The sequence below is a fragment of the Crocodylus siamensis genome, chromosome 5, assembly GCF_052110815.1.
Source record: "Crocodylus siamensis isolate JL-2025a chromosome 5, ASM5211081v1, whole genome shotgun sequence".
NCBI classification, from domain to species: Eukaryota; Metazoa; Chordata; order Crocodylia; family Crocodylidae; genus Crocodylus; species Crocodylus siamensis.
In genome coordinates this window covers 66,588,832-66,616,396 of record NC_143399.1, presented here as the reverse complement: position 1 = coordinate 66,616,396, position 27,565 = coordinate 66,588,832, and the positions used below count along the sequence as shown (strand labels likewise).

Genomic DNA, 27,565 nt, shown 5'->3' with positions numbered 1-27,565 from the left:
TTTATAATCAGCATACATTGGTTTCCCTGCAGCACTGGAAAAAGCTTCCAGCTCCTTGTAAACTACAGGCAGAAATACTTTAGCCCAGTCATCAGCAGTCTTGTGTTTATGGCAGAAATGATGCAAAACAGTTCCCTGCTGGCAAGATGTGGCACATTGTTCATAGTTGTGGGGAAGGCATGTTATATTAAACACTTCCAGTCAAAGAATACAACTAAAGACGAGGACAGAAAAAAAAAAATGGAGAGCCAGGCCAAGGCTAGGAGAAACTATTAACCTGTGTGCAAAAAAACCCCCAAGCCCCCAGAAACCCCCCTGTAAAAGTAAGTCCTAGTTTTAAACATATACAATATATACTGTTTATATACAATATAAAAAAGCCAAACTAAAAATCTAGATGACTCAATCAAAAATTAACAACTAAAAATCTATTTTTCTACAAATATTTTCTCTGAGATAGCAGAGTCATTTTACTGGTCTGGATCACCTGATATTTTTCCCAATTATGTTTCGAGGATGTGGAAGAAAAGACAATTTTCAGTACTGTTTACCAATTGAATAAGTTCTGTAATATTCACATTTTCTGCATACATTATGACCTTTTAAATGAGACTAACTCAAGAGGGGAACATATTCTAATTGAAGGTACTCCTAATGGATATCTTGGGAAACTTGGAAGAACCCTTCCTAGCTGTGAATATATTTTTAAAGAAGATGACCTATTCACACATGCAGAACAGAGCTTACAAGCATAGTTAGTGTTTCCATGCCAAAGTTCAGGAGGAAAACTTGGCAGCCTGTCTGTGCATCATTTACATCTAAATAGGTAACCATGCCACAAGAGCTTGTGACAGCATAATCACAGTGAACTTTTTCAATCTACAAATGTCCTAAATGTACTTAAAGTCTGTAAATCCATCCTCAGAAAATTATTCAAAAGCAAGAAAAATTCAAAAGTCTAATATCAAAAACATAACCTTTGATCTGAGAGGTTAACTGGGGTATTTCTAAAGAAAACTTTTTAAGAGTCAAATATTTGTTCTCAAAACTACATGGTGGATGCTAAGTTGAATCATTATGTTGCATGCCCCTAAAGTTAAAAAAGCAGCATTACTCATTCTCAAATATGTGTATAACGAGTCATGGATTCCATAGATCCTTGTTTCAAAGCAGGGAGAAGATAACAAAACGTGTGGAAGGTGATCAACTCTAGACGAAATGAGTAATAAAAAGATACAGAGTCTGTAACTCTATTGTCCACCTCCCTTGTTTGATTTACGTAATATAAGAAACTACAGTACAGCAAGAGCTGTTTTATGATGTGGAAGTCCCAAAATGCCAAAAACACACTGATGCTGCTAAAACAGATGGATTTCACCTGCAACTTAAGAGGTTTCAGCATGTGAGGTAACAAATAGTTCACAGGAACTGATGATACTGGAGATCATAGGTTTGATTCAGCAGTATTTACTCATATAGGCAGCCCCACTAAAAGCAGTGAGACCACTATTTGAAAAGAATTGGGCCCAAAGCTCATAGCAGAGAGCAGGCAGTGTTCAGGCGCTCAACTGCTTCAGAGATCATAAAAATCAGCAATGAAGGTGACCTAGTTATTTAGAAAACTGATTATACTCTATCTGCCACAGATGTGCTGACTCCATAAAAAGAACACATCCATCATTCCTTGCAGGAACTCCAGCAAGAATTAAAAAAAGGTGGGAGAAGTATTTTAAATAGTGAAAAAGCTTAAGGAAAACCAGAAGAAAGGGTTACATTTTAAAGAAATCAGATAATTAGTCTCCATTTCTCTATAACTGACCTTTAATGAAGGTATCAGACCACCAAAATGAGGCAAATATTTTATTCTCTGTTAAAAGTGAAAATACACTGTAAGAATGTTGAGCTATACTACAAGAAACCTCTATTAAGTCTCTGGATAATACCCATGTTTACTCAGGGAACATGTCAGAACATATCTATTAAAATATTGTGCTAACCACACCGTAGTTGCGGTGAGGACAGAATTTCCATTTCAATTCCCTGTTTTAAGTATACAGGAACTTCCTGAAAAAAGACATTTTGCCCTGATATGCTTTTCCATTTTACAATTTGAAGAAAATCTGCTAAAACATTCGAGTCAGCCAAGTCTGACTGAGAAAACTGAGAGAATGTTTTTCAGCCATAGTAGTATTGGCAAGACTTTTCTCAGCACACAAACTAAAAAACAGTTTAATTTTAAAAGTTCAAACTTGGCGTGTATACACTCCTGAAAGAATAGAGCACTCTAGTAAGTTGAGAGGAAGCTTTTAAAAAAATAAAGCTACAAAATACATGAAAACAGTATTCTACTGTAGCAGGATGGCCTAGGGGCGCCGTAACCTCCCCTATTGCCCCTTGCCTACCGTGCCAAGTCTGGGTCTTTAACGCATCCTCTGTCTTGCCCACCATGTCTTTGATCTTATTGGTTCAATTTAGGAGGCTGCCTTCCTGCCCTTCTTGGCATGGGGCCGGTCTTACTATACTGGTATTTTGTTTCTAGTTCCTGTGCTGGTCCTCTCCCGGGGCCAACTCAATACACGCGCCCCCCTCCTGGGGCAGCTCTCTCTGACTGTGCCCCTTCTCACCCAGCTCGGACTTCTCAACTCAGGGCTTCGTAACTTTCAGGCAGCGCCCCCCTCGGGCCTGCGGCCGCTCACGTACCAGCCTATTCCACGCTCCCTGCGGTCTCCACGCCCCCACTGGGGCCCTTGCTCGCTCGCCCTGGGGCCTTCTATGCCCCCACTGGGGCCCTTGCTCGCGCCCCTTGTGCTCCCCACCCGCAGTCAGGCCTGTCTATGCCCGACTTGGGCCTACGTCCCACTGGGGCTCTTCCTAATTGGGATTTCTAATTGGGGCCTGTCCCAGTAATGCCCACGCTGGGCTGGGGTCAGGACCCCCCCCCCCACTGCTTAGACCCACCTTCTTGGGCCTGCGCCCTACTGGGCTTCCACCTCTACTGGACTCTCCCAAAGTCGCCCCAATGGGCTGGGGTCGGGACAACCCCACAACGCGGCACCCTCCGTGGTGCCAGGAACTCCCCCTCCTTAATGGGGAGCTCCTGCTGAGGCCTCCTCCACCCCTACAGCTTCGCCCGGTCCTCCGGTGTAATAATCACAACTCAACAAACTGTACACCAGCTGGCTATAACGCATCATAAGCCCCCCGAGCTTATAATACCAACTCCGCTCTACGCTGGCTCTCTCCCATACCTCCGTCAGGGTTCTCTCTACCCTTGCATCATTGCAGCCGGTCAGAGTGGTCAGGCTGCAACCATCGACCTGGGCTGCTCAGCTCACCTGCAGAACTCCTGCGGCTGCCAGAGGGGAGCTGTCTCTGGCCTCAGCCTTCCCTCCTTATGAAGGCCAAGCCTCGCCCCCTGGCAGTCAGCTGATCTAATCAGCTCCCATAACAACTGCCACCTGCTGCCCTAATGAATGGCAGCTGAATCCATTTCCTATTATCAGTAGCAGGCACCCTAGTGCCCTGCTGCATCTACATACACATTACTTTTCTCTGATTTTGTCCACATGGAAATTTGCTCCCTTTAACTAAACCAGTTTAGTTAGATCAGTTCAAATACCTCGAGGGAAGGCTCCCATTTTGGTTCAACGGTAATGCACTTAAATAAAGATTAAAACTGGCTGAATTAAACTAAACCTGGATTAAAACCAAATTAAGATTGGGTAACCTACCTTGTATTTACTGCAGAATAAAAGCACTCATACAGGCAGTTGACATGGAAGAGCTAATCCAGTGTTAACTGCCCCAGAGTAAACTTCCTCATGTAGATGTGCCCCTATGTAGCTTAAGGGTCTCACGTACCAACAGTCAGAGCAACAGCAGTACAGTGGCAAAGGGTCTGCTAGGGGACACAACCGTATTCATTCCCAAACCAGAAACAATATTGCAGTGTTTGCATGGCACTCTGCAGGGCAATCAGCTCTGCTTCTTAGGTGAGCTACTAATTTTGATTGCACCACTGCCCTACTGCGACAAAACTACTCCCAGAAGTTGGGAACAAGTGCATAAAGCAGGCATAGCTTCTCTAAGCATGAGGGTTTGCCGTGAGCATACCCTCTGGGGCTATATTAATTAACTCTGTAAGAAAGAGGGAGAAGGGTGGATGCACATCACACAAGGAGCAGAAATCTAACTGCTACCAGTGCAGTTATACCAGTACAACTTCTAGTGAGGCTGCAGTGAGTCACATAGCAGCAAGACTGAAAAGCAGTAAAAAACACAAACTGTATTAACTTGAATATAAGATGTCCCCAAATATAAGACGACCCTGCAATACCTAGATTTTATATATGGAAACTTGATAAATTTGCTATAATTTTCCAGGTGTAGAACCCAAGTACTGGAGGGCCATCTTGAATTTTTTCTACCCCCATCTCCACTACTACAGCAGGAAAAACAATAGTTGGGAGCAGATCAGGTGGTCCCTTTGCCATCTGCCCTTCCCACTTCTCTCTGCAGCCTTCCTGCACCTGCTGCCACCTGACCCCCCCCCCCCCCAACACTAGCTCCCCACAGCTTCTTCCTCTTCCCTCCCCTCTCCCCCAACTCCCCCCCCAGTATCCATCTCTCCTACCCTTCCCCCCTTACTATCAGACACTGCTTGGGCTGTTCCATCTTGGAGCATACACAGCACATGGAAGTTCAGCCCTTGCCTAGCCATGTAGCAGCGTCTGAGCTGTTGACCGTCCAGGCAGGCAATGCAACAGTATCAGTGCTTTTGATTGGCTCAGTAGGGGAAGGAGTTTCCATGCATTCTGTGCATAGAAAAGACCCCAGCCCAAGCTGGAGGTGAGCTGTGCCTGACAGTAAGAGGGAAGGAAGGAGGTGGATAGGGGGCCAAAAGCAGGGAGGGAAGGCCAAGAGGCTTCTGCAGGTCTGACTCTGGCCTACTCCAGCCTCTGCTTCATATGTGAATAGAAGATGAGGGTTTTTTTTCCTCATGCTGATGGGGGGGGGGAAGTGATGACCTCGTCTTGTAGATGAGTAAATACGGTAAGCATTAATAAAATAGATGTGTGGAAATTACACTGTTTTTTTTACCTTTACTGAAGAAGCAGCATACAGCATATCCTCAAGAGTGAAGTGGCAACACTGGTTAAGGTACTCCTGACAAAATTCTTGAATTAGCTGTAGATTGTATAGGCTATCAGCCAATGATAGAGTCTCTTTCAAACAAATATCTAAAATGAAAGAAAGGAGACAAAAATGAGGCATTTTTCAGATCGGACAATGAAGGTCTTACAAATAGCAGGCACTAAATATTTGTGGGCTAGATTCAATTTGTATTATTAGAAAAATGTAAGAACACTTTGTCAATTTCAGAAACCATAAATATGATGACGACATCTTATATTTTATAACACTGTGATCATACATCTTTGTTTTGAAGCACCTTCCAAGACGTACTATAGATGATATTTTTCATACCGATTGTGAACCATGATTTTCCAATGTCATTGTCTGTGAAAATAAAGGTTATTCTAATTTCTTTTCAGTTTATTCATACAAATCAAGAAGACCTAGCTAGAAGGTATATATTACATTAACTACAGTATTTCTGTTGCTACTAGGCTTTAAACATTCAGGTACTACCAGGAAGATAGAAAGAAAGTTATTCATCAGTCATCAGTGCTCTCCCAGTATACTGATTTCCTACCCTTGAATAGCTACAAAGGAATGTACCACAGCACTAACAAACTGCATTCACCTGTAAAAGCAGTATCAGTTGGAAGTGCTGCTGGTGCTACAGCCCTAATTTCCTTTCTACTATTCAAAATGCCATTTAAGGACATATATGTGGTAAAGGTGAATAAATGAGTGCAGTGCTGCAGCTGCAATGTACCTTTAATACCATTCACAGCTGAGTATCTTTCCCTTTTTCAGTAATAGCTTCTTGGGAGACTGATTAGCAGTAACAAATCCCTACAAAGAGGATTGAGAAGTTCTTAAAAGTGAAATACTGAAGGATAATAAAGAATGCATAAAAGTTCTCCTGTTTACACTATTTCTAAATGAAGACAGTATAGCTAGGTGAAGATGTAAAAAAACAGCTATCTTTTCAGATTTCAGGGTAGAATACTTTCTCCAGAACATCAGAAAAGCTGCCTTAGAATAGGGTGGGCAATTATTTTGACTGGAAGGCTGCTTAATGAGTTCTGGTGAGCTGTAAACAGCTGCAAGGGTGGCCCCGCTCCTTGACAAGCACCCCACCCCCTGGTCACCATCTTGGGACTCTGGACTTTTGCCACCGAAAGTCCCTTCCCTTGCCCCCAGAAGTACTCCTTTTGGGAAGGGGGTTTGTGATCTTGGAACCAGAAAAAAAACCAACAAGTTATATACTAAAAATCACACATCCACAATAATATATCTTAATCTTATTTTTAAAGTATTTGTCTTGATTTGTGTGCGTTTGCATTGTGTATATAGAGATGATTGCATAATAACTCAAAATGAAGTTTTGGGTGTGTGCATGTAGCAGTGAGTGGGGCTCCCCCCTACAGCCATGTGGGGGGTATCTGGGGAGGTGTGGGGGAAGGTGTGGGTGTGTGATTGCAATTGCATGTGTGGGAGGGTTTGAGGGTATGGTGGGGTGCACATAGGAACCCCTCACATGGGCGGGCCCCCCTGAGCTGGTCTACATATGCTCCCTTGAGCCGGGCAGCACCCACTGCCACCCACACCTCACAACAGCCCGGAGCCTGTGCACCCTGCAGCACCTCTCTGCCACTGCCAATAGTGTGCAGCCCCAGCCCACCCCACTCAACTGTGGCATGTCCTGCTGCTCCCCAGGCATGCAGTGGGCCTAGGGCAGCTCCATGGCTGGACTGCCTTTCTAAGCACCCCAGGTGGCAGTGGCTCTTTCCAGCTGCCACCATCGCTGGCCCCAGCCTCCAAGTACTGGCGAGGACCCATGTGTGCAGTCCTGACCTGGTACACCCCGTGCCTGCTCTAGACTTCCCTATCTAGGTTGAGCAGCACCATCTGGGTAGAAACTGTTGCTTGGTGTGGAGGAAAAGTAGCCTCTTTCTTTCACTGCTGCCAGGCACTTCCTGATGCAGCTGCCCAGAGCCTACACTGGGCTGCCCTGCAGCTTCTCTGCACTGCCACTGCTGCCTCACTGGGCAGCCCACAGGCAGCAGTAACAGCAGCGGAGACACAGGGAAGCCTGGTATGGCATGGGCTCCAGGCAGCTGCAGCAGGAAGTTTCAGCAGCAGCAGGGGGGATGGGGGGCTGCTTTTCCCTGGCACCGAGCAACAGTGCCTAGAAAGGCAGTCCAACTGCAGAGCCACCCCAGCCCTGCTGCATGCCCGGGGGTGGCAGGACATGCCATGGCCAGGCAGTGCTTGAGTCAGCCGAGAGAGAAGGATCTGCTGTAGGCCAGACAAAGCCCCTCCCTGCCCGTGGGCCATATTTTGCCCACCTCTGCCTTAGAGTTTGTTGGATGGGCTTGCTGATATAGAGGCTTTTGCTTGGCCATGGGGTAAGAATTAATCTACAACACTCACTTTTATCAGTCTTTCCCAAGATTTCCTAATATAACTAAAAATATTAAAAAACCTCAATGCCAGTGAAAGGGAGCTCATTAAAAGGAGTCACGGTCTGTTAAACTGAAAACATACAAGGTCGTTTCCTCTCTTAGAACATATGGTAGAGACAAAAACTGGAAGGGACTGACTGGTTAAGAGGGGACTTTAGTAGAGGAGTATCACAGCATCAGCCTAGCCCAACAAAACAAGATGAAGAGATGATGTAACCCCACACAGCTTCCCAACTGAGGGCACAGCTCCTGCAAATGCAGCCTGAACAGCCAAGGGATAAAGATCATGGTCAAGTGTTCTAATCCAGGAAGGTAAAGGCTTACACTGGAAGAGACTGCACCCTTTTAATAGTCCTTTAAAACAAAGCAAACCTGTGTGTCTTGGACTGGAAAGTAAATTGCTTAAACCAGTCAGGTGGAATTTAAATAGCTAAAACACACAGGGTATTGGCTAGAAACGGCTGCAGTTTAATAGACGAAAGTACAATTCAGATGGGCTGTGTCCACATGAGCAGGGGTGTGCATTTGCAACAGCACAAATAGTAGCAGCACAAATCTGTAGTGCGCACCCCTGCTCATGCAGTTTGCAGCAGGACATATTGTCCAGCTGCTCCATTTGCTGGAGGGGTGGGGGCTAGCCGGGGCACAGGGTGTCTCAGTGCAGGGTTAACTGGCAGGCAGCTCCCACACTGAGGCAACCTGTACCCCAGCCAGTCAGGGAGCAGCCCAAGGCTGCCCATGCCCCCGTGTTGAGGCACCCTATGCCCCAGTGAGCTGCTCCCCAGCTAGCTGGGACACAGGGTGCCTCAACACATGTCTCCATGTTTGCCCCTGCACAAGGCATCTTGGTGTGCTTTGTGCCAATTTTTTCCTTCAGTTTAACACAAACTTTAAGCTGAAGAACGATTTTAGCACAAAAACATATGTATAAGAACATGTTACAGTTTTTTTTCAGTTGAACATAAAACATGTGTGGTTTGTGGCACCACAAATATCACACATGCCTGCACATCTGGATCCAGTCTTAGGGACAAAGGAGATTTTGTTTAAGCTGGGGGATCAAGTTAGAAATGGAGGGGGGAAAAATCTAGGTTGGGGCAGGCAATTATTTCGGCTGGAGGATTGCTTAACAAGTTTTGGTGAGCTGTTGAGGGCCACGGGGGTAGCCACACTCCTTGATGGGTGCCTGGTAACCATCTTGGGACCAGAAGTCCCACGCCTAACCCCTGACCTTTGCTACCAGAAGTCCCACACCTTGCCTCAGAAGTAATCCTTTTTGGAGGGAGAGTGCTACCATCTTGAAACCAGGAATCCTCCTCCCTAGTCATATACTTAAATAAACAAACAAACAAATAATAAATAAATAAATAAATAAATGCCTACTTATTATAAATAAATAAATATCTAATTTTTTTAATTTTATTTAAAAAATATTTTGTCCTGACTGATGTATAGCATATCCAGAAGCAATTGCATAATAGCTCAAAATACAGTCTCACCCTTGTATATAGTGTGTGTGAAGGGGTATATGTAGGGGGTATGCAGTTGGGGACTGTGGGGGGGGGTGTATGGTGTGTATATGTATACTGTGTGGGTAGGGTGGGTGAGTGTGGAGGGATGCGGGGTATGTGGTGGGAGTAGGGGCTGTGGGAAGGTCCGTGTGGGGTTATGGTGGGGGAGGTGGGAATATATGTGTGTATGTGGGTATATGGTACAGGCTGGGGTCCTTGGAGTCCCTGGAATGTGCCAGTCCCTGGATCAGCATAGTGGCAGCAAGCAGCGCCAGCCCTGCCTGAATCCATATTACGCAGGTCCCCGGGCTCCCATCCCAGTCCTTGGCTGTAGCTGGTGGCAGCATGCAGGACCAGCCCCACCCAACTCCATAACACACAGCTCCTGCCCAAGTCCCTGGCTGCACATGGCAGCAGTATGCGGGGCCAGCCCTACCTGGCCCAATAGCACTCCTGCCCGAGTCCTTGGCCACGTGTGGCAACGAGGTGCGAGGCCAGCCCCATAACATGCAGCGCCTGTGCTCCTGCCCGAGTCCCTGGTCACATGCGACACCAGTGTTCAGAGACAGCTTCGTTTGGCTCACAACGCTCCCACCCGAGCCCTTGGCTGCATGTGGTGGCTGGGTGTAGGGCCAGTCCTACTCAGTCCCATAGCCACAGCTCCAGCGCTCCCACCCAGCCCCCAGGATTATATGGTGGCAGCATGCAGGGCCAGCCCAAGCCAGCCCCATAGTGTGCAGCTCCTGTAGCATGCAAGGCCAACCTAGCCTGGCCCCACAGTACATGGATCCCCATGCTCCCACCTCTTTCCCCCAGTGGGAGTGCCTGGTCCCCGATGGTGGGGTCCTTACCTGAATTTCCACTCTCACAAGCAGACAGGGAGGGCTGGGAACAGCCACAGGGTGACCAAGCAAAACCCTGTGCCAGGAAGAGAGTTCTCATCTCTAGGGCCCCCTGGCTTGGAACCAGGGCCAGGTCAAGCTGGGATGGGGGGTGGTTGCATGGCAACCAGAGTTGCACCTCCTGCAGGGACTCACCGGCTTGCAGAGGGACAGCAAGGGCCAGAGCTTACAGAGGAGTCCCACAGGCCAGATGGAATTGCCTGGTGGACTGGATCCAGGCCATGGGGCATATTTTACCCATCCCTGACCTAGGTGCATCAGTTGATTAAAAGATGACTAAGCTGTCAGTATAATGCATTTCCCTTTTTCACAGCTGCATCAAGAAAGGTATTTCAAAGTAGGGATATGAAAATATTAATGCCATTGTACAAGCACTGGTAATCCCCTGATCTGGAATCCTGTGTAGAGTTCTGATCACTGTTCGTGAATGATGAATTTCAAATAGGAACACAGCTGCATAGGAGGGCTACTAAAATAATCTGGAATGAAGAATCCATATTACAAGAGACAAATAAAAGAGCTTGGTTTTTTTACCTTAGTGAAGTGAAGGCTGATATAAATGCTGGGTGTATCTACATGTGCCCTTACAATGCCATTCTTACTGCACCATCATTTAGTACTTCCTTTAGAAAGTAGTAAATGACAGTGCAGTAACATCTGTTACTGCATCGTGCCAGTAGCCCACAGTTATTTTTATCCACTACATCACTGTAACAATCTGCTATAGCAAGGGAGTGTGTCGCTATGGCGACGTAGGTGCAGTGTCACAGTTTTTGCCTGCTGATGCTATGTCGCCATAGCATGTTGCTACGGCGTAGCATCTCATGCAGAAATGTTAGGGAGAGTAAGCACCAGGGAGAAGAGCTATTTAAGCTGAAGAACAATAATCAGCACAAAAATATATGTATAAGAACCTTGTCTGCCTATAACCTCACCATGAATACATTTAAGCTGGAAAATCAGAAGAAAGTTTCTAGCCAGAGGAGGGAGGCTTCCTCCAACAATAGCAGGGACCAGAAATTTAACTGATTTTAAGTTGTAGTTCGATAAGTTCATGAAAGGGGTTATATGTAGGGACTACTGTAACAATTTAGGCTTCAGGGGATTTTAGGGGAAAGCTCAACATCCAGCATTTACCCTGGAGCTCCAGAAAACTGTGATTTGGGAGGAAATGGCCTGAAACCTTGACAGAGAGGGAGGGCAAGAGAAAAACATTAAAAACAACCAAAAACCTTATCTGAAGTGCAGAGAAGAAAGATAGCAGAGCCCTGGAAGCACTGCGGAAGCCCCATGTGTTCCTACGGGCAGCCACGTACAGGCTGAGCCCTTGCCATGGCTTAGCCAATCAGGCTGTTTAATTCCCCACTTTGGCAGGGAGTTTAAAAGCCCTGGACAGAGTGGGTAAGTACCCCCTGCCCTAAGGGCTGCAAGCATAGGCATGCCAAATGTCTGTCCACACAGTGGGATGAAGGGTGCCCCCACCTCAGGAGCTTTCCCCAACCTGGTATGGGTCTCCCAAGCCCCACATTGTTTTGCTGCTGCGCAGGAGCAGAGGGGAATTTCCCTCTCCCCTTCCCTCCACGGCAGGGCACAGTGGGGCTTGGGAAACCCAAGCTGGGCATGGAGGAAGCCCCTGTGGTGGGGGCAAGCACCCACCACAGGTGTCCAGAGCCTCACTTTGCCCCCTACACGAAGAAGGAGAGGGGGAAAATCCCCTCCTCCCCCACACAGCAGCAGAACAAAGTAGGACTCAGGGGACCCTGCATCAGGCAAGGGGAAGCCCTTGTTCCACACAGCTGTGGAGACAGGCACCTACCTGACAGAGGTGGACCTTCTATCCCCCACCTCCTAGCCATGTGTACCGCCTATGCATCACCAATGTCAATACCCCAGGAGGTGCACTTTCAATCCTGTATGCCAGGCTCCTCAAAGCAAGCCTAGATTTTCTTGTAAATTAAAATGTAATTAAGAAAATAAGTATTCAATCACACAAGAAAACTAACCTAAACATTAGATTGTTTCTGCTCCTTCCCCATGTTACAACCTTTCAATTTAGTGTTCCTTTTAGTTAGCTGACTTTCTCATTTCCAAAATGGCATGTTGTCTCATGTGGACATTTAAGATCAAAATATAATATGTCCCGAGAATGATAACAACAGATTATATAAGCCCAAGGGAGGAATTAAAATTTTTAGTCTTTTTATTTTTTAATAGTGCTCACAGTAGTAACTGAGACCCTCTGCCTTTATCTGGTATTCCACGATCACCTCTTGGCTAAACTGGCTAACTGTGGCCTTGACGTCACCACGATCCACTGGCTGGGTAACTGGCACCGTGGCAGGACCCAGAGGGTGGTGGTCAATGGGGGCCAATTGTCTTGGTGTGCTGTGACTAGTGGGGTCCCACAAGGCTCTGTCCTAGGGCCTGTACCGTTTAACTTCTTCATCAATGATGAGGACATTGGTGTCAGAAGTGGACTGGCCAAGTTCACCGACGACACCAAACTCTGGGGTAAAGCATCCATCCACACCTGAGGACAGGAGGGTGATCCAGGCAGATCTGGACAGACTCATGAAATGGGCAGATGAGAACCTGATGGTAGTCAACAATGAAAAATGCAAGGTTCTTCACCTTGGGAGGAAAAACCTGTACCATGCTGATAGGCTCGGTAGTGCTACACCGGTTAGCACTACAGATGAAAGGGACTTGGGGGTTATGGTTGACCACAAGATGAACATGAGCCTTCAGTGTGATGCTGCAACTAGTAAAGTGAGCAAAACACTGGCTTGCATCCATAGATGTTTCTCACGCAGATCCTGGGATGTCATTCTCCTGCTGTACTCGGCCTTGGTGAGGCTGCAGCTGGAGTACTGCGTCCAGTTTTGGGCTCTGCAATTCAAAAAGGATGTGGAAAAGCTTGAGAGGGTGCAGAGGAGAGCCACGTGCATGATCAGAGATCAGGAAAACAGACCTTATGATGAGAGGCTGAGAGCCATGGGGTTATTCAGCCTGGAAAAAGCACAGGCTCAGGGGTGACCTGGTGGCCATCTATACGTTTATCAGGGGTGCTCACCAGGATCTGGGGGAACGACTGTTCACCAGAGCCCCCCAAGGGATGACAAGATTGAACGGTCACAAACTTCACTGTGACCGGTTCAGGCTGGACATAAGAAAGAACTTCTTCACTGTCCGAGCCCCCAAGGTTTGGAACAGACTGCCACCTGAGGCGGTTCAAGCACCCACTTTGAACGCCTTCAAAACACATTTGGATGCTTATCTTGCTGGGAACCTATGATCCCTGCTGACTTCCTGCCTGTGGGGCAGGGCGCTGGACTCTATGATTCTCCGGGGTCTCTTCCAGGCCAAGTGTCTATGAAATCTATGACTCCGTTATGTGAAAGACCTTTATGTATGCACACAAAACAAAGTTTTTGGTGAATGTGATGTCATACCTTGGTGATTCAAATGTCAAAACTGAAGTCTGAGTTAGCATTTTAACAACATGAGCCTTTTTCTTGCTTTAGTACATTGAAAAAAGTCAAAAGGAAAACGTAAGGAAAGCATGCATAGAATCCTGACACCAAACCATACAAGAAAAATCTATCAATCAAATATTCTAAATTTTGGTCTGTTTTGAAATATTATAAGGGCAGCAGGTATTATACCCTGGGAGGCAAAGGTTCAAGTATAATTAGATATAAGGGAACCCTGTGTTCAACCTTTCTGTAAACTGGTAACAGAATGCAGCAGTATCACATGCCTCAATCTGACATCTGTTTCCCAAAACACGTTTTTATCCATTTTCTGAGCCCAAGACAACTGACTTGATGCAAGCAAATTCTCTCTTAAGACTGAATACCTGTAATACTGATGACTTTCTAGAAAACAGTTCTGCATAGAGATTTCATGACTTCAGATCTGAAAAATATCCAGCAGATCTACTGGCTAGGAAGTGATCCTCCCAGCAGCACAGAAACAGAAAGGGATCCTGGAGTCATAGTAGACTCCAAGACGAACATGAGTTCGTGTGACAAAATCATCAGCAAAGCTAACCGCACTTTATCATGCATCAGCAGATGCATGACAAATAGATCCAAGGAGGTGATACTCCCTCTCTATGCAGCATTGGTCAGACAGCATTTGGAGTACTGCATCCAGTTTTGGGCACCGTACTTCAAGAAGGATGTTGATAGACTCGAGAGGGTCCAGAGGAGGGGCACTCATCTGGTTAGGGGCTTACAGGACAAACCCTATGAGGAGAGACTGAGGGACCTGGACCTCTTCAGCCTCTGCAAGAGAAGGCCGAGAGGTGATCTTGTGGCTGCCTACAAATTCATTAGGGGGATGCAGCAAGGGACTGGAGATGCTCTGTTCACCAGGGCACTTCTTGGGGTAACAAGGAACAATGGTCACAAACTGACAAAGTAGATTTTAGGCTAGATATCAGGAAAAACTTCATGGTAAGGGTGGCCAAAATTTGGAATGGGCTTCCAAGGCAGGTGGTGCGCTCCCCTACCTTGCGGGTCTTTAAGACAAGGCTAGATAGGCATCTGGCTGAGGTCATCTGACCCAAGCACTCTTTCCTGCCTAGGCAGGGGGGCAGACTCAATTATTTGTTGAGATCCCTTCCGACTCTAGCATCTATGAATCTACGAAAGTGTCAAATCAATGTACCGATTCCTGGGTCCTTCCAATTCCTGGGTAAGGACTACTCCCATCAAAGGCCAAGTCGTTCATGGAGAAGCCATGACAAAGGATGAGCAGATGTCAAGCCATCTCAGTACAGTATGAAGCACACAGCTTAAATCTAGATTCTGCCAACATGAACATATAATCTGAATCAGGCAATGAACAGCAAAAAGCAGCTCATTACCGTGGATAAGCAAATGTAGGAAGCACCTGGTGTTGTATAGTATAGATGTACTATACAGTGAATACAAAATGTAGTCTAAATAATGCAACTAACTATCAAGTTGGTTAACCAAGTAAAACAAAAGTAAGAACTGAAAAAAAATGAGAGTAATGGGGATTTTGGCCCTTTAAATCTACACTTGTGATCTGTTTCGTCTCATAAGAATAAATTCATTTCCTTTCACCAGTCCTCCTTTTCTAGACTGTTCCGACATTCATGATACTGGAGCGTGGGCTCCCAATACTGGGTAATCCACAGAGGCAGCTCTTTAATCATCTTCATAAATTTCCATTTTCAGGCGATGCACTAGTAATAATAAAAGTATTACATTTAAAAAATAGAAAGTTTGACACTCAAGAAATTGTTTCTTAACAGCACCATTTACACTTTTTACTGAACAGAAAAAACTAAATTTCAACTTGTACTGACATTCATTTAACAGCAGAAACATCTATCATACATACTCACCCTCCAGTCTGACAATATCAGGGCAGTAGAAATGGATCAGGGCTGCTAAAGCACAACCATCTGTACCATCCTTCAGCAGATTTTCTACCAATGGAATGCAGGGCAGCTGCTTAATCAGTGTTTGCTCCTTCCTGTAACGAGCCTACCACATAGAAAGAAGTGATTAAAATAGAAACCGGCTCAAACATATGTGAAAATGGATTTGTACTGAGTTCTATGTTCTTTTAATGAAAACACTGTACAGCAATCACTCACCACTGTCAGTGGTTAGTTTCTGTAGATTAATATTAATGCCAAACAAACAGGTAAAGTGTAACTAGATTAAAAAAAATAAGCCTAAAAAGCTAATATTGCAAACTGATTTCAAAACTAACTTCTTAAAAAGTCCCGCAGGTTATGAATAAGCTAGTTCACTCTGGATGCATCTACATGGCCCCCATGAGGCAGTTGTTAGCGGGCCGTCATTTAGTATTTGCTTTAGGAAGTACCAAACGACAGTGCAGTAACAGCCGTTACTGCGCTGTCCCAGTGACACATGGTTATTTTGAGCAGATATGTCACTCTAGTCACACACTATAGTGAGGTACCTCATCGCTATGGTGATGTAGTGTTGGCATCACAGTTTGTGCCTGCCGATGCTACGTTGCTGTAGCAACAACCTACGTTGGTGTAGCACGTCACTACAGTGACAGTGTCACATGCAGATGTGTCCACTAAAACCAGAAAATCCAAGTAACACCTTTAAGGAGAATAACCTATCAATAGTTTTATTCAGTTTAGTAAGCATTGAAATAATTAGTTACATGTGGAACATATTGGACTACATCATTAGCTAATGTAACTCAACCTAGTCATTTGGAAGTTAATTGACTTTACAGAGTTATACCACATAAAGATATGGCCTAATATGTTCTTCAGTTATAACAGACTTACTGGCAAGTTTACAGACACAAAAAATCTGCATTTGATCATTTTCATTATTTCTCTCCATACAACAGTACATTTATGAAATAATCATGGTCAATATTACAAAAATAAAGACTGCTACAAAAGAGAAATGTTTGGAAAACAATTCAACATATCTGGAGATCATTAATGCTGAGTTTCAAGATGGTATCAATCTACATTCAATACATTTGAATGTTTTTTTCTTTAATTGTTCTTCATGTCTCTTCTCACCATGCTCTGGGGAGGCAGATGAAGGAAGGAGGAATAAATATACATTTTTTCATGTATTCTAATTTCTTGATATCACTAACTGACTTGTAAATGTACAAATGGTGCAGAACATGTATATTCTCTCTTCACCTCTCAAAACTAATTATGAGGCTTGACCTAATTCTGTGTTTATGCAAGCACATACACTCGCGTGAATGCATTACACACATATACATGCAGTATGTGTGTGGGAACATATTGATATTTATATACATTTATTTTTATATATACCTAGGTGGAGATGGAAGGCTACTTATTGGAGCTCTAAGAATTTCCTCATGCCACACTTTAACACTGAAGGCTGTATATTTTGTGATCATAAGACTTTGGTGAAAATGTGATGATTTCCTTTTGGAACATCAGTGTCCCTCTCTAAGTGGCCGTAATGTAACTTGAGGGTCCACAGGCAAGTGGCACATGATAGAGGGGGCTTGGAAGGCAAGATGTATAACAAAAGGTTGAAAGAAACAGTCATGTTCAGTTTGCTGAAAGAGTGATTAAGGGACATGAAGGCAATCTTCAAAAACATGAACATCTTTTCTCTGTTGCTGCAGAGAGCAGGACACAAATCAATGGCCTGAAATACGTAATCTAAACCTGTTTTACTGCAATCAAGAAAAACTTCTTTGCAGTTAGAAGTGAGGCAGTGAAACAGGCTAGTAGGTCTGTGTGAAGCAGCAAGTATTCAATTTTGATTCAGATTTGGCCAATTCAGAGGGGCAGTAATTTGCTTTGGTGATTCGAATCACTGTCCTGGTTCGGAGATTTGGCACCAATTCGGAGATTCGGAGCTGGGCTCAGCCTCTGCTTCTTGTGTCCGTGGCTTGCTGCTGCTGCTTGGCTCCCCAGAGCCGTGTGACCTCTAAAGAAGCCACTGGGCTCCGATTGTCCCATGACCTGGCCCAGCCAGGGCCCCATTTGGAGTCTGGCGGCTCCTCCAGGGACATGGGCAGGCAGCTTCTGCCACTGCGCGCACCGCAGGGAAACCAGGAGAGGGTGGGGACATCCCCCCTTCTGGTCTCTCCTGCACTATGCCCTGGAGAAGCTGCTGGGCTCCGATTGCCTCACAACCCGGACCACCTGGGGCCCCATTCATGGTGAATCAGGCCCTGGCCAAGCCGGGTCAAGGGGCAATGAGAGCCCAGCAGCTCCTCCAGAGATGGCATGGCACTGGGGAGCAAGGGGGAGAGGCTCGTGGGCCCCCGATCTTTGCACAGGGCAGGAGTAGGCAGCAGATGGCCTCAGCCTCTGTTCCCTGCATCCATGTGTCGCTGCCACTGCTGCCTTGAAAGTAGGGGGGTGGCATGTTCATTCTGCTACTGGGCAGGCCAGGCAGTGAGGCACTGCACCATGCCACATTCAAAGCAGTGGTGGCAGCAAGGCGCAGATGCAGGGAGCAGAGGCTGAGCCCACCTGCGACCTACCCTGTGCAGAGACTGGGGGCCCTCATTGTTCCCTGGTGCTGCGCTGCCTCTGGAGGAACCACTGAGTTCCAAATGCCCAATGACCTGGCCTGGCCAGGGCCCGATTCACTGTGAACAGGGCCCCAGGGCCAGGTTGTGGGGCAATCCCCACAATGCAGAAGGGAGAGGGGCAGGAATGAATGATTTGCCTTGCCCTTATGCCACTCTCTAGCTGCCCCCTCAACACAATTAAAAGAAACTTACTTGCCTATGGCTAGGCCTGCTGTGATAAAAAGATAACGAGTGATGATTAACACCTACAAACTGCAGACTGATGAAAGGAAAAAAAAAACACAAACAAACAAACAAAAAACAAAAAACAAAAATCAATACCAGCACCAGGAGCTCCTTGAACTCTACTGTCAGTGCAAAGCCTCCAGTATGAGTTAATCAATGCCAGAGACAAGTTCCTGAGACTGAATACCACCCGATCGACCACTCCCGGAGTGCCTATTCACCCCCATGGTCACCCCATGCCCCTCTCTCTTCTCAGTTTCTGTTTGCTGCAAGCCTTCCAAATCTCCCCGAATCAATTTAAAGGCTTCCGATTCAATTCAGAACTTTTAGTGGGTCTCACGATTTGATTTGGATTCGGAGATTTGGCTTCCAAATATCCTCTGAATGAAATCGGCTACCAAAGCTTCACACAGCCCTACTGCCTAACGAAGTTGTAGAATCACCATCGTTGGAGGTTTTTAATAAGAGGCTGCATGAGCATTAGTCATACATGATCTAGGAGTAGCTATGCCTGGAGAGCAGCTGTTGGAAGTATGGGAACACCCACTTCTCCCCTAAAATTACTGGGAGATGAGAAAAACTCTGAGCTGCAGAAGAGGTAGATATTGGGGAGGACCATGCTCAGCTGGGCAGCTCCTCCTGCAGGCAAGGGGACCAGAGCAGCACCAGGAACAGCCTGAAAACTGGAAACTGCACACACTGGATAGGGCCTGGGCCTGTAGGCAGAATGGGAGAGGGTGGGGCTCGGCCCCACGTGCATTGCCGCAGGTGCAATCGCAGGCTGGATCCAAGCAGTTGGTGGGCCAGATCCAGCCTGTGGGCCATATTTTGTTAGAGTTAGAGAGTGTGATATATATAGAGTTATGTTTACTGTCTTCAGGCTGAACAGCAGAATGGAAAGTGGCTGGTTTCTTCCCATGCAGTCAGGAAGGATTTTTTTCCATTCTCGTTGCTACAGGTTTCAGGCTGTTTCTTACCCCCGCTTCCCTCCTCAGAAAAACATTTTGTGTTGACTGTAGCCAAATTGGGAGATTTTGACCAGCGTGTGCCAATGCTCCTGCTGGGATTAAATCTGGAGGATCCTGGCTAGAATATCTAAATTTCTAAATCAACCTAATCACCACATTTTGGATTGCAAAGGAATTTTACTCCATGATCACACTGGTACACACTGTGGGGATTTTTCCTTCTTCAAACAGAGAAAACAGCCCTCTTCCTTGGACCTTTTGAGTATGTTTTAAGAAAACTTGCAATGGAAATACATCAATTCCAGCAGATTCCAGGGTTATTTTGGTGTTTTTGGGCAATGTGCCTGGTAGTGGGGTTGACTGTGTAGATTTAGCAATAGGTTAGATAAGGACTTTTGTAGAATAGTTTGAATGCAGATGAGTCTGCCTTGAGCAGAGGGTTGGACAGGATGACCTCCAGTGGTCCCTTCCATCCCTAGCATAGAATCATAGAAAAGGTATGCTGAAATTTTGAAGAACTTTTATAAAGGCTTTTGCAAAATGTGGCAATTAACATGACCATAATGATAAAGTACACATTAACAGGCATATAGTATGTTTAATCACAGAACTGTTACAGCACTGTGTTTAATAACAGCACTGAATGTGTACAACATTTCTAGGGACTTGTATTCACTACTGCAATTAAAAGTTGTCACATTCAAGTTACTCTCCTTGACCTGGCCTAGTGAATGATAGTAACCTGCTAGCTGCACAGAATTATGACATTAACAGACTGATTTGTATTAGCAGTTGATTATTTGTAGCAATTCCCCTGCTGCATTAAAAGCTTTAATCTGCAGCCCTTCAGCTTCAACCTGTGCTCCTTACAGAACACCTAAGAAGTGATTTAAATTCATGTTAACTTGAGCTTCAATTTTTTGAGTACTTACAACAATAAAGTTAAAAGGTAAAACTCAAGTCACAGTTCAAGATAACAATGTAGTGATGACAAACCCTCATATACTGTGGGAAGATGATCAGTAAATAAATACTTTACTGTTCTTTCACTACTACTCTTGTTTGAAGTACAATATGTAACATGAAGGGAAATGTATTTTATTTTTGTAGTCTGGTGGTGACCACAGAGGACTGTCTTTTTCTTTCCTTTGTTAGTCATACGGCCCTCAATTTTCAAACAAAACTGAAAAGATATTATTCTATCCAGACTGCACATTCTGTCTTTCAATAGATGTAGATGACAATAAAGGAAGTGGAGAGTACAGTGAAATTGTATGCAGCTGAAAGATTCTTCTGGATTTGAGTTGGATCCACTAGAAACAGAATTTTTGAAGCAGCTGCCCAGCTCATTTTTTTATTCTCAAACACACAAACAATTTTCTAACTAACATAAAAAGCCATCTGAGGGACCGGTAGAGTGCTACAGGGTTATCTTTGGACTGAAGGTACATTATAAGTACCTCTTTGAACCTAATTCAGAAGCACCTCTTCAGAACAAAATTAGGTGTCTGATACTGCATTTACTTGAATACTTCAAGATTTAGTTCACATATAAAGAACATATTTATGCAAGCAGGAAGGGCTTATTTCTCCCTACTGCTAAAATATGACAGAGTCAAGTGGACACAATCTAACTGCACACACTTTAGGTGCAAGCTACCATCATATAATAAAGGAAAATGACAATCATCTTCAGAAGAGGCAGAAGAAAAACAGACTGAGGTATTAAGTGCAGACTCTTTTAAACTAAACTTTAGAATTTTTTTTGAGATAAATGCATATGTATGATCATCTTTTGCCACCCTAAATACATATATTTAATAGAAAACTGAGATAAACTAGAGCAAATGGAGTATGTGGCAACTGCATGTTGTTAATGAAGGTCTGAAAAGTTCTAGTGCAACTTCCTAACAACAATAAAAAAGTGCATTCTCCCTTCTTCCAGGGATGGCTACAGCATGTACTGAATGGAAGTTTACCCATGAACAGGGAAGACTAACCTACTAGAGTAAAAATGCTTTATATGCTGAGCTAAAGTTTGAGGAAGCAGCCTACTATACCCTAAGGGATAAAACATATCCACAACAGGTGCACAGTTTCCCAAATAATTTCTGAAATCTAACAACATACCTTACATTGTTCCCCCAAATTACCTTGTAAAACTGGATTCTAAACTATATGCTCTCTTTGAACAGCAATCCGCTGTAATGCAATCTAATTGGGATAAATGGAATGAACGATTATATCAGCATGACATGGACAAAGCCATTCTCAAATTAAGCTATTTGATCAAAGTGAAGCAGTTGGGCAAACTTACAGGAACCAGTTTCCAAAACCATTTGGTAGGAGACTTCAGAGGAAGCAGTAGGGAAAGAAAAAGAAAAAGCAAAAGCAAAGGAAAAAAAAAAATCAGATTTTACAATTTATTCTTATAAAGCAATTTTTAAACTTCTCAGTTTTGTACAACTGAATTGTAATCTCATAGTAAGTAATATGCTTGGAATTATTACCATCATGAAGTATGACAATATAATTCTTAAAACAGTACCATTAAATACTGGAAATTCTAGTTATTTTTAGAGCAGCAGAATCATCTTCCCATAACAAACAAACAACCTTTTCAAATCTGCAGGTTCCCCAGCTCCCTATGTCCTCACCTATGTAATTACACCTTATATATGCAATCCATTATGCCAACTGGAGGAATGAATTTGAAACCTAAGGTAATGATATTGAAAGTTTCAAAATGAAATTGCTCAGAACACAGAATGTGCGAGCAAAGAAACTAAGGCAATGTGTAACAACAGGTCTAAACATGCCTGTATAGCAACATTACTAATTCCAGTGAGGTTTATGATAGTTCTTTCAAATGAAAAACAGGTCACCTTTCATAAATATTTAACAATATATTGTAAATATATTCATACGAGTCCTCTGGCCAATAGGTGATGCAAACAGTTGTGTTTTTGCAATGACAAACCACATTAACATCGGATGCATGATATGTAATGCCTTGAAATGAAGAACCTACTAGATATAGTCCTTTTTCAACTGGTTGGAAGGAATGGAAAGTAAACCAAACCAAACCAAGCCTGATACTCATAACTAGATCTTAAAAAAAAATAAGGCTACATGATGAAAAGTAAAAAAAAAAAAAAAAAATAAAAATAGGCAGGCATCCCTTTAAATATATTTAAAAAACAGACTTGGATAAGTCTGTTTAATTTACTCTCATCTTCTCAACCCCCCCCTTTTTTTTTTATTTTTTTATTTTTTTTTACTTTTTATCATGTAGCCTTATTTATTTTAAGATCTAGCTACGAGTAGTTCCTATTCATGTTTACACATTTCTGAACAAAAATAAATGCAACTATTATTATGGGACTATTACAAACATACCATTAAGCTGAATTAAGAACCCTACTGATTGACTTTACAAGCTAAAATCTCTAAGGAATGGTTATTTATAGATACAAAGGAAGCAAAAATAAACCTATTTTGGACTAAAGAAAGAGATGTATTACATCGGAAGTAAACAAGTAGATAAGACTGCAGGTCTTACTGAATAATAATTACTATTACATATATTACTGAATCTTTGGTAGAAATTCTGGGTGAAGGAAAATTGTATAGTAAAATATCAATCTTCACTACTTGCTTTATTTTCATTCACTCATTTAGCTGAAGTCATGTCTAACAAGAAGACAGTTATCCAAAAGTGAAGGATGAACTTCCAAAGCTGAGAGAATCCACTGAAGATTAGGTTCAAACTGAAAGGGCCCGAAAGACTTACAAGCAGCATTTACAACATACTGGTAAATCTTTTTTTTTTTTTGGTGAAAGTTTTCTAAGAAAAAGATGAGGAAAGACTAAAGTCCCTCATACAAGAGACTGATTGCTCCAATGACTTTTAAGCAAGAAGTCAATTATTAAAAAGTAAAACTGTTCCCCTCTCTTCCAACAATAAAACACATCTAGTCTTTTTTTAAAAAAGTAGTACCTCTGGTGATGGGTTGAAAAGATGAGAGTAAATAAAACAGATTTATCCAAGTCTGTTTTTTAAATTTATTTAAAGGGGTGCAGTATTTTTTAGGGATATTATTAAAACAATTTAATAGGATTGGCTTACACAGTTATGCATTAAACAGACAGAAATGTTAAAGCATTAATCTATCTGTAGATATAGATATCCATATCTATAGACAGATATATCTATAAATATATATATTTAAAATGCTGTTTAATGCTAAACCAATAGCATGTAATTATTACACATGCATGCGCATGTACAATATTGAAAAATCATGCAAGTGCCTGGGCAGGGTTTAGAGAGTTTGAATTGAGCTGAAGTGCCATTCAGAACATATGAGAAGGGACAGTTTGCCTAACTTTCTTTGTGCCAACCCCACAGCTTTGAAATTTGTTCCTAACTAAGCCAAGAAGTGCTAGAACCTGATGATCTCCAGGGTATATGATAAAGACAATATTTTCCCCCATTTCTTCCCCAAAATATCTGGAATGGGGGAGTAACTAAAAGAGGTGAAGAACTGTTAAATGGGAGTGGAGAGAGGGAGAGTCAAATGTGAGCTACCTGATTTGTTGGTAGTGGATTATATTTAATTATATACTGTGCTACTTCTTGATCCCACTTTTAAGCAATGTCCACAGTGCCCATAATGCATTTAATATGTACCCTCTTCTTGGCTTTTATAAATCTAAGAAATATGTAAGCTGTGCATTATTTGTGACATAAAGCACACGTTCATGCAAGCAGGAGGGAATTATTTTCCCCTACTGTTAAAATATTACACAGTGGACACAATCTAACTACAGACAGTTTAGGTACTTAAGATTTAATTAACCTAACTGAATATGAATTACTGTTTTGTCTGCCCTCAACAAATATGGTTGGTTATTTACTGGGGGCTGGGATGGTGCAGGCACTAAGGTGCACAGTTAATATTCCAGAGGAAGCAAGTTTGAGGCCATAGCATTAGTACTCATGGCACAGCCTTGACTAATACCAATGAGTTTGTGAATTCTGTCACAGAAGGACATGTAAAGGAACATGAACGGCATGTGCCGCTGGTAGCTGTGTGCCAGTGGCAGCAGGTGCCTGGCAGTGGTGAGTGGGGAGCTCCTGTAGATGCCACCAGTACTGCTGGCAGCAGGGTGGCGTGGGGTGTTGGTGAGTGCCAACCAGGAGTCAGTGACCTGTGCTGGCTGTGGCAGCCAGGGGCAACCGCAGACCGCCACCGACAGTGTCGGTAATGCCTTCTTGCGGGGGGTGCACCACTATGCACAGGGACTTGCACCCCCTACGCATCGCCCCTGAAAAGAAAGGAAAGGTTATTTACTCACTCAAGATTTATAGCAGAATTTCTAAAACAGCCCAAATACAGCAGCCTGTCAGGCTTTTGTGGGTTTTATGCTCATTACTGTACCATTCCTGGCCAGAGTGAAATTTGCTAGTCATCCAGGGTGGCCGGCCTGTGGTATGCATGCCACAAGTGGCACGGGCAGCCTTTGTATGTGGCATGCAGCAGACTGGGGAGCGGACAGGTAACAGCAGCAGACAGGACAAGCAGCACCAAGCAGCGCAGCAGGGAGAACAGGGAAGGAAGCAGAAAGAGTAGCTAATCAAGTAGGGGTAGGGGGATCAGAGTGGCTCTCCAGGAGGGACAGGCCTATTTTGCGGCATGCGTGCCAAAAAGCCTGGCTCCATCTAAAGTAAGAAATAGAACAGAATTATTCAGCAAACTTTATAACTTTGAGTATTTAGCAAAAGTAATTTTGCTTCTGCATGGCCAGAAACTAAAATTGGAAAAAAAAAAAATCTTTATCTACCCATTTCAAAATTTCTACAAAGACCTTTTCTTCCCATATCTGCTTGGCCATCATTCCAGTAAACATAAACAGCAATATTTTCCCCATTTCTTTCACAATTCAGAGCTCATGATTGAGAGCAACAGGCTACCTAAACCCATCCCTACCCCCAAGAACCACAGATTTGAAACTCAGGAAATCTGAGGTCTCAGGTACATGCCTGGTACAGCAGCCAATACAAGTAAAGGGAAGCTTCAGTGACATCTGAAGTTGTAAAATGGAACAAGGTGCTTTTATATTTCCAGCCATATCAGCAACATGGAAAATCCACAAAACAGCCGAAGAGTTCTAGTCCAAAAAGAATACAGTGAAAAAATCAGAGGCTCAGTCATAACATCAGCCCCTTTATTTACTTGGTTTCAAGCACTAATGAAAGCCACGTGCATCAAAACACGAGGATATTGATGTGCATTACACACCAATGTAAAACTGGCACCAATTGTGATCAAATCCAATGTTTTCAAAATATAGGTAACTAAAAAGTTAGGTAACAGAACACTGAATATATGTATTCAATCTAGTGAACACCTTGAGTTCCCAAATCAATAGGACAGGAAGCATAGGCCAGCATTTCTAACTACAAAGCCACTTAAATAAGTGCCTTTAATATAGATGTAAGCAATTAACTTTAGCATTAATGGATTTTTGAGGTCTCTAGTGTTGTGGGAAGCAGTACTTAATATGTTTTTGAGTAATCTAAAAAGTTGTATCGACTATCACACAATCAGAATTCAAGCTTGGGTTTTTGATACAATGTCTACTGATACTAATGAACTAAAATCCCAGTCACAAAACAAAATATGACAGAAAAACGCATAGTAGCCAGCAGCGACAGCTGCAAGTATACACATGCTTCAGTCATAGGAGGCTAGTGGTCCAAGAACACAATTGCAGCTGTTCTGCAGCTGTTGGTAAGATATATTGGGGGAGGGGATCCTAAAGATAGATTGGCATGTCAGTGATCCTAAAGAACTGAGGAAAAGGGTAAAGAGATAGTGCTTGCAAACAAATAAACTGTACTGAAATTTATGTGGAAATACCGAGAGATATTTGATAGTACCCACATCATACTCACTCAGCTAACAGAAAGCTATTGAGAGAAATTCTAAACACACTGGCTACAATGGAGGCCAAGTTAAAATACTCTATTAAATATATAAAAGCAGCATTTTGCGCAGTGTCATGTGTAGGAAATGTAGCTTCTAGCTGAGCATCTGAGGAGTTTCTAAGTGTCAGATGAAGTGGGACAGAACTATTAATATTAGCAATGAAAAGTAATAGTCTGGACATACAGCATGCAGTTATGTGAAGCTTACCATAGTTAGAGGAATCTGTTTTTAGCACAAATGGAAATAATTTGTAGCAGAGCCTGGAGTAAGTGGACTATTAGTCCACTCAACCACGAGAGCTTAGGATGTGGACTCTATTTAAGAAATCTGTGATGCCTTTCAATGAACTGGGTAAAATATAATGTTATAGCAATTTGAGTTTAAACATGGGAGTCCAACACTTTCATACTTCTCAAATGGAACCACCAATATAATTTTTGATGCGCATTTTATTTTCAAATAAATTACTGTATTTACTTGAATACAAGATGATGTTTTCTCCCCATCTGGCATGGGGGGGGAAGCCCCTCAATCTTCTAACCGCTTACAAAGAAATTTCACTAATAACACCGTCTGTCTTAAATGCAGCCACCACTGTGAGCATGACTATGAAACACATGGCTTCCATTGGGCAAATATGCTGATGGGAACTTTTTTTTGAGTTATCCTATGTGGAAGCCCCAGGCCTGGAAGGCTTGGAGTTCAGAAGCCTCCTAGCTGTGCTTGCTCCTAGCCAAAAGGCTAAGGAGCAGCTAGGGGAAAGTGAGAAAACAGTCCCTCATCACCACAAGATTGATGGGAACCTACCACAAAGACAGGCTAGTGGGCTGATGGCAATCTTTTTTATTACAAATTTTATTAAACACACACGTCACTTGTCACTTACAAAGCTTCACATATTAAGCATCTTTGTTTTACCAAGATTTCATGTTGCAAAACAACTATATCTCAAAATCATACAGCTACATACTACACCCTTAACATACAACAATTTCCCACAAAAAAACCTTACAGAACTCTATTTTTTCCATACAGAACCCTATGAGTTCCAATTAACTTCCCTCTAAAAAAATAATAAACTTATTACCTCAGTAACCACCTGGCACTTTCTACCCCTCCTATCAGTCCTTTCTGTTGGTTTGGTAAAACAAGTGTGTCCAGTCCTTTTTCCTTCACCTCTTCCTTGACCTGATTCATGTATTTCAGTTCATGCAGCCCCTGCTTCTCTTTTAGTGAAACCTAATCCCTTAAAATCCCAGAGGTTTCTTACTTTCTATATACTGGTTTTAACAT

At 43.4% G+C, this 27,565-nt stretch overlaps 1 protein-coding gene across 7 annotated transcripts in view; it reads right to left on the bottom strand.

Moving 5' to 3' along the window:
* The window catches only part of CAMSAP2 (calmodulin regulated spectrin associated protein family member 2), a 185,829-nt gene that overhangs the window by 48,538 nt on the left and 109,726 nt on the right, over nucleotides 1-27,565 (bottom strand). For 4 of the 7 annotated variants that reach the window (XM_090048727.1, XM_090048725.1, XM_090048729.1 and 1 more), the window contains exons 5-7: nucleotides 21,595-21,627; nucleotides 15,392-15,533; nucleotides 5,101-5,240 (exon numbers count right to left, since the gene is read on the bottom strand). In XM_090048727.1, the coding sequence (XP_089904853.1) occupies nucleotides 5,101-5,240; nucleotides 15,392-15,533; nucleotides 21,595-21,627 (315 nt within the window). The remainder of the gene's footprint in view (nucleotides 1-5,100; nucleotides 5,241-15,391; nucleotides 15,534-21,594; nucleotides 21,628-27,565) is intronic. The other 3 variants (XM_090048728.1, XM_090048731.1, XM_090048730.1) reach the window with 1 other exon arrangement.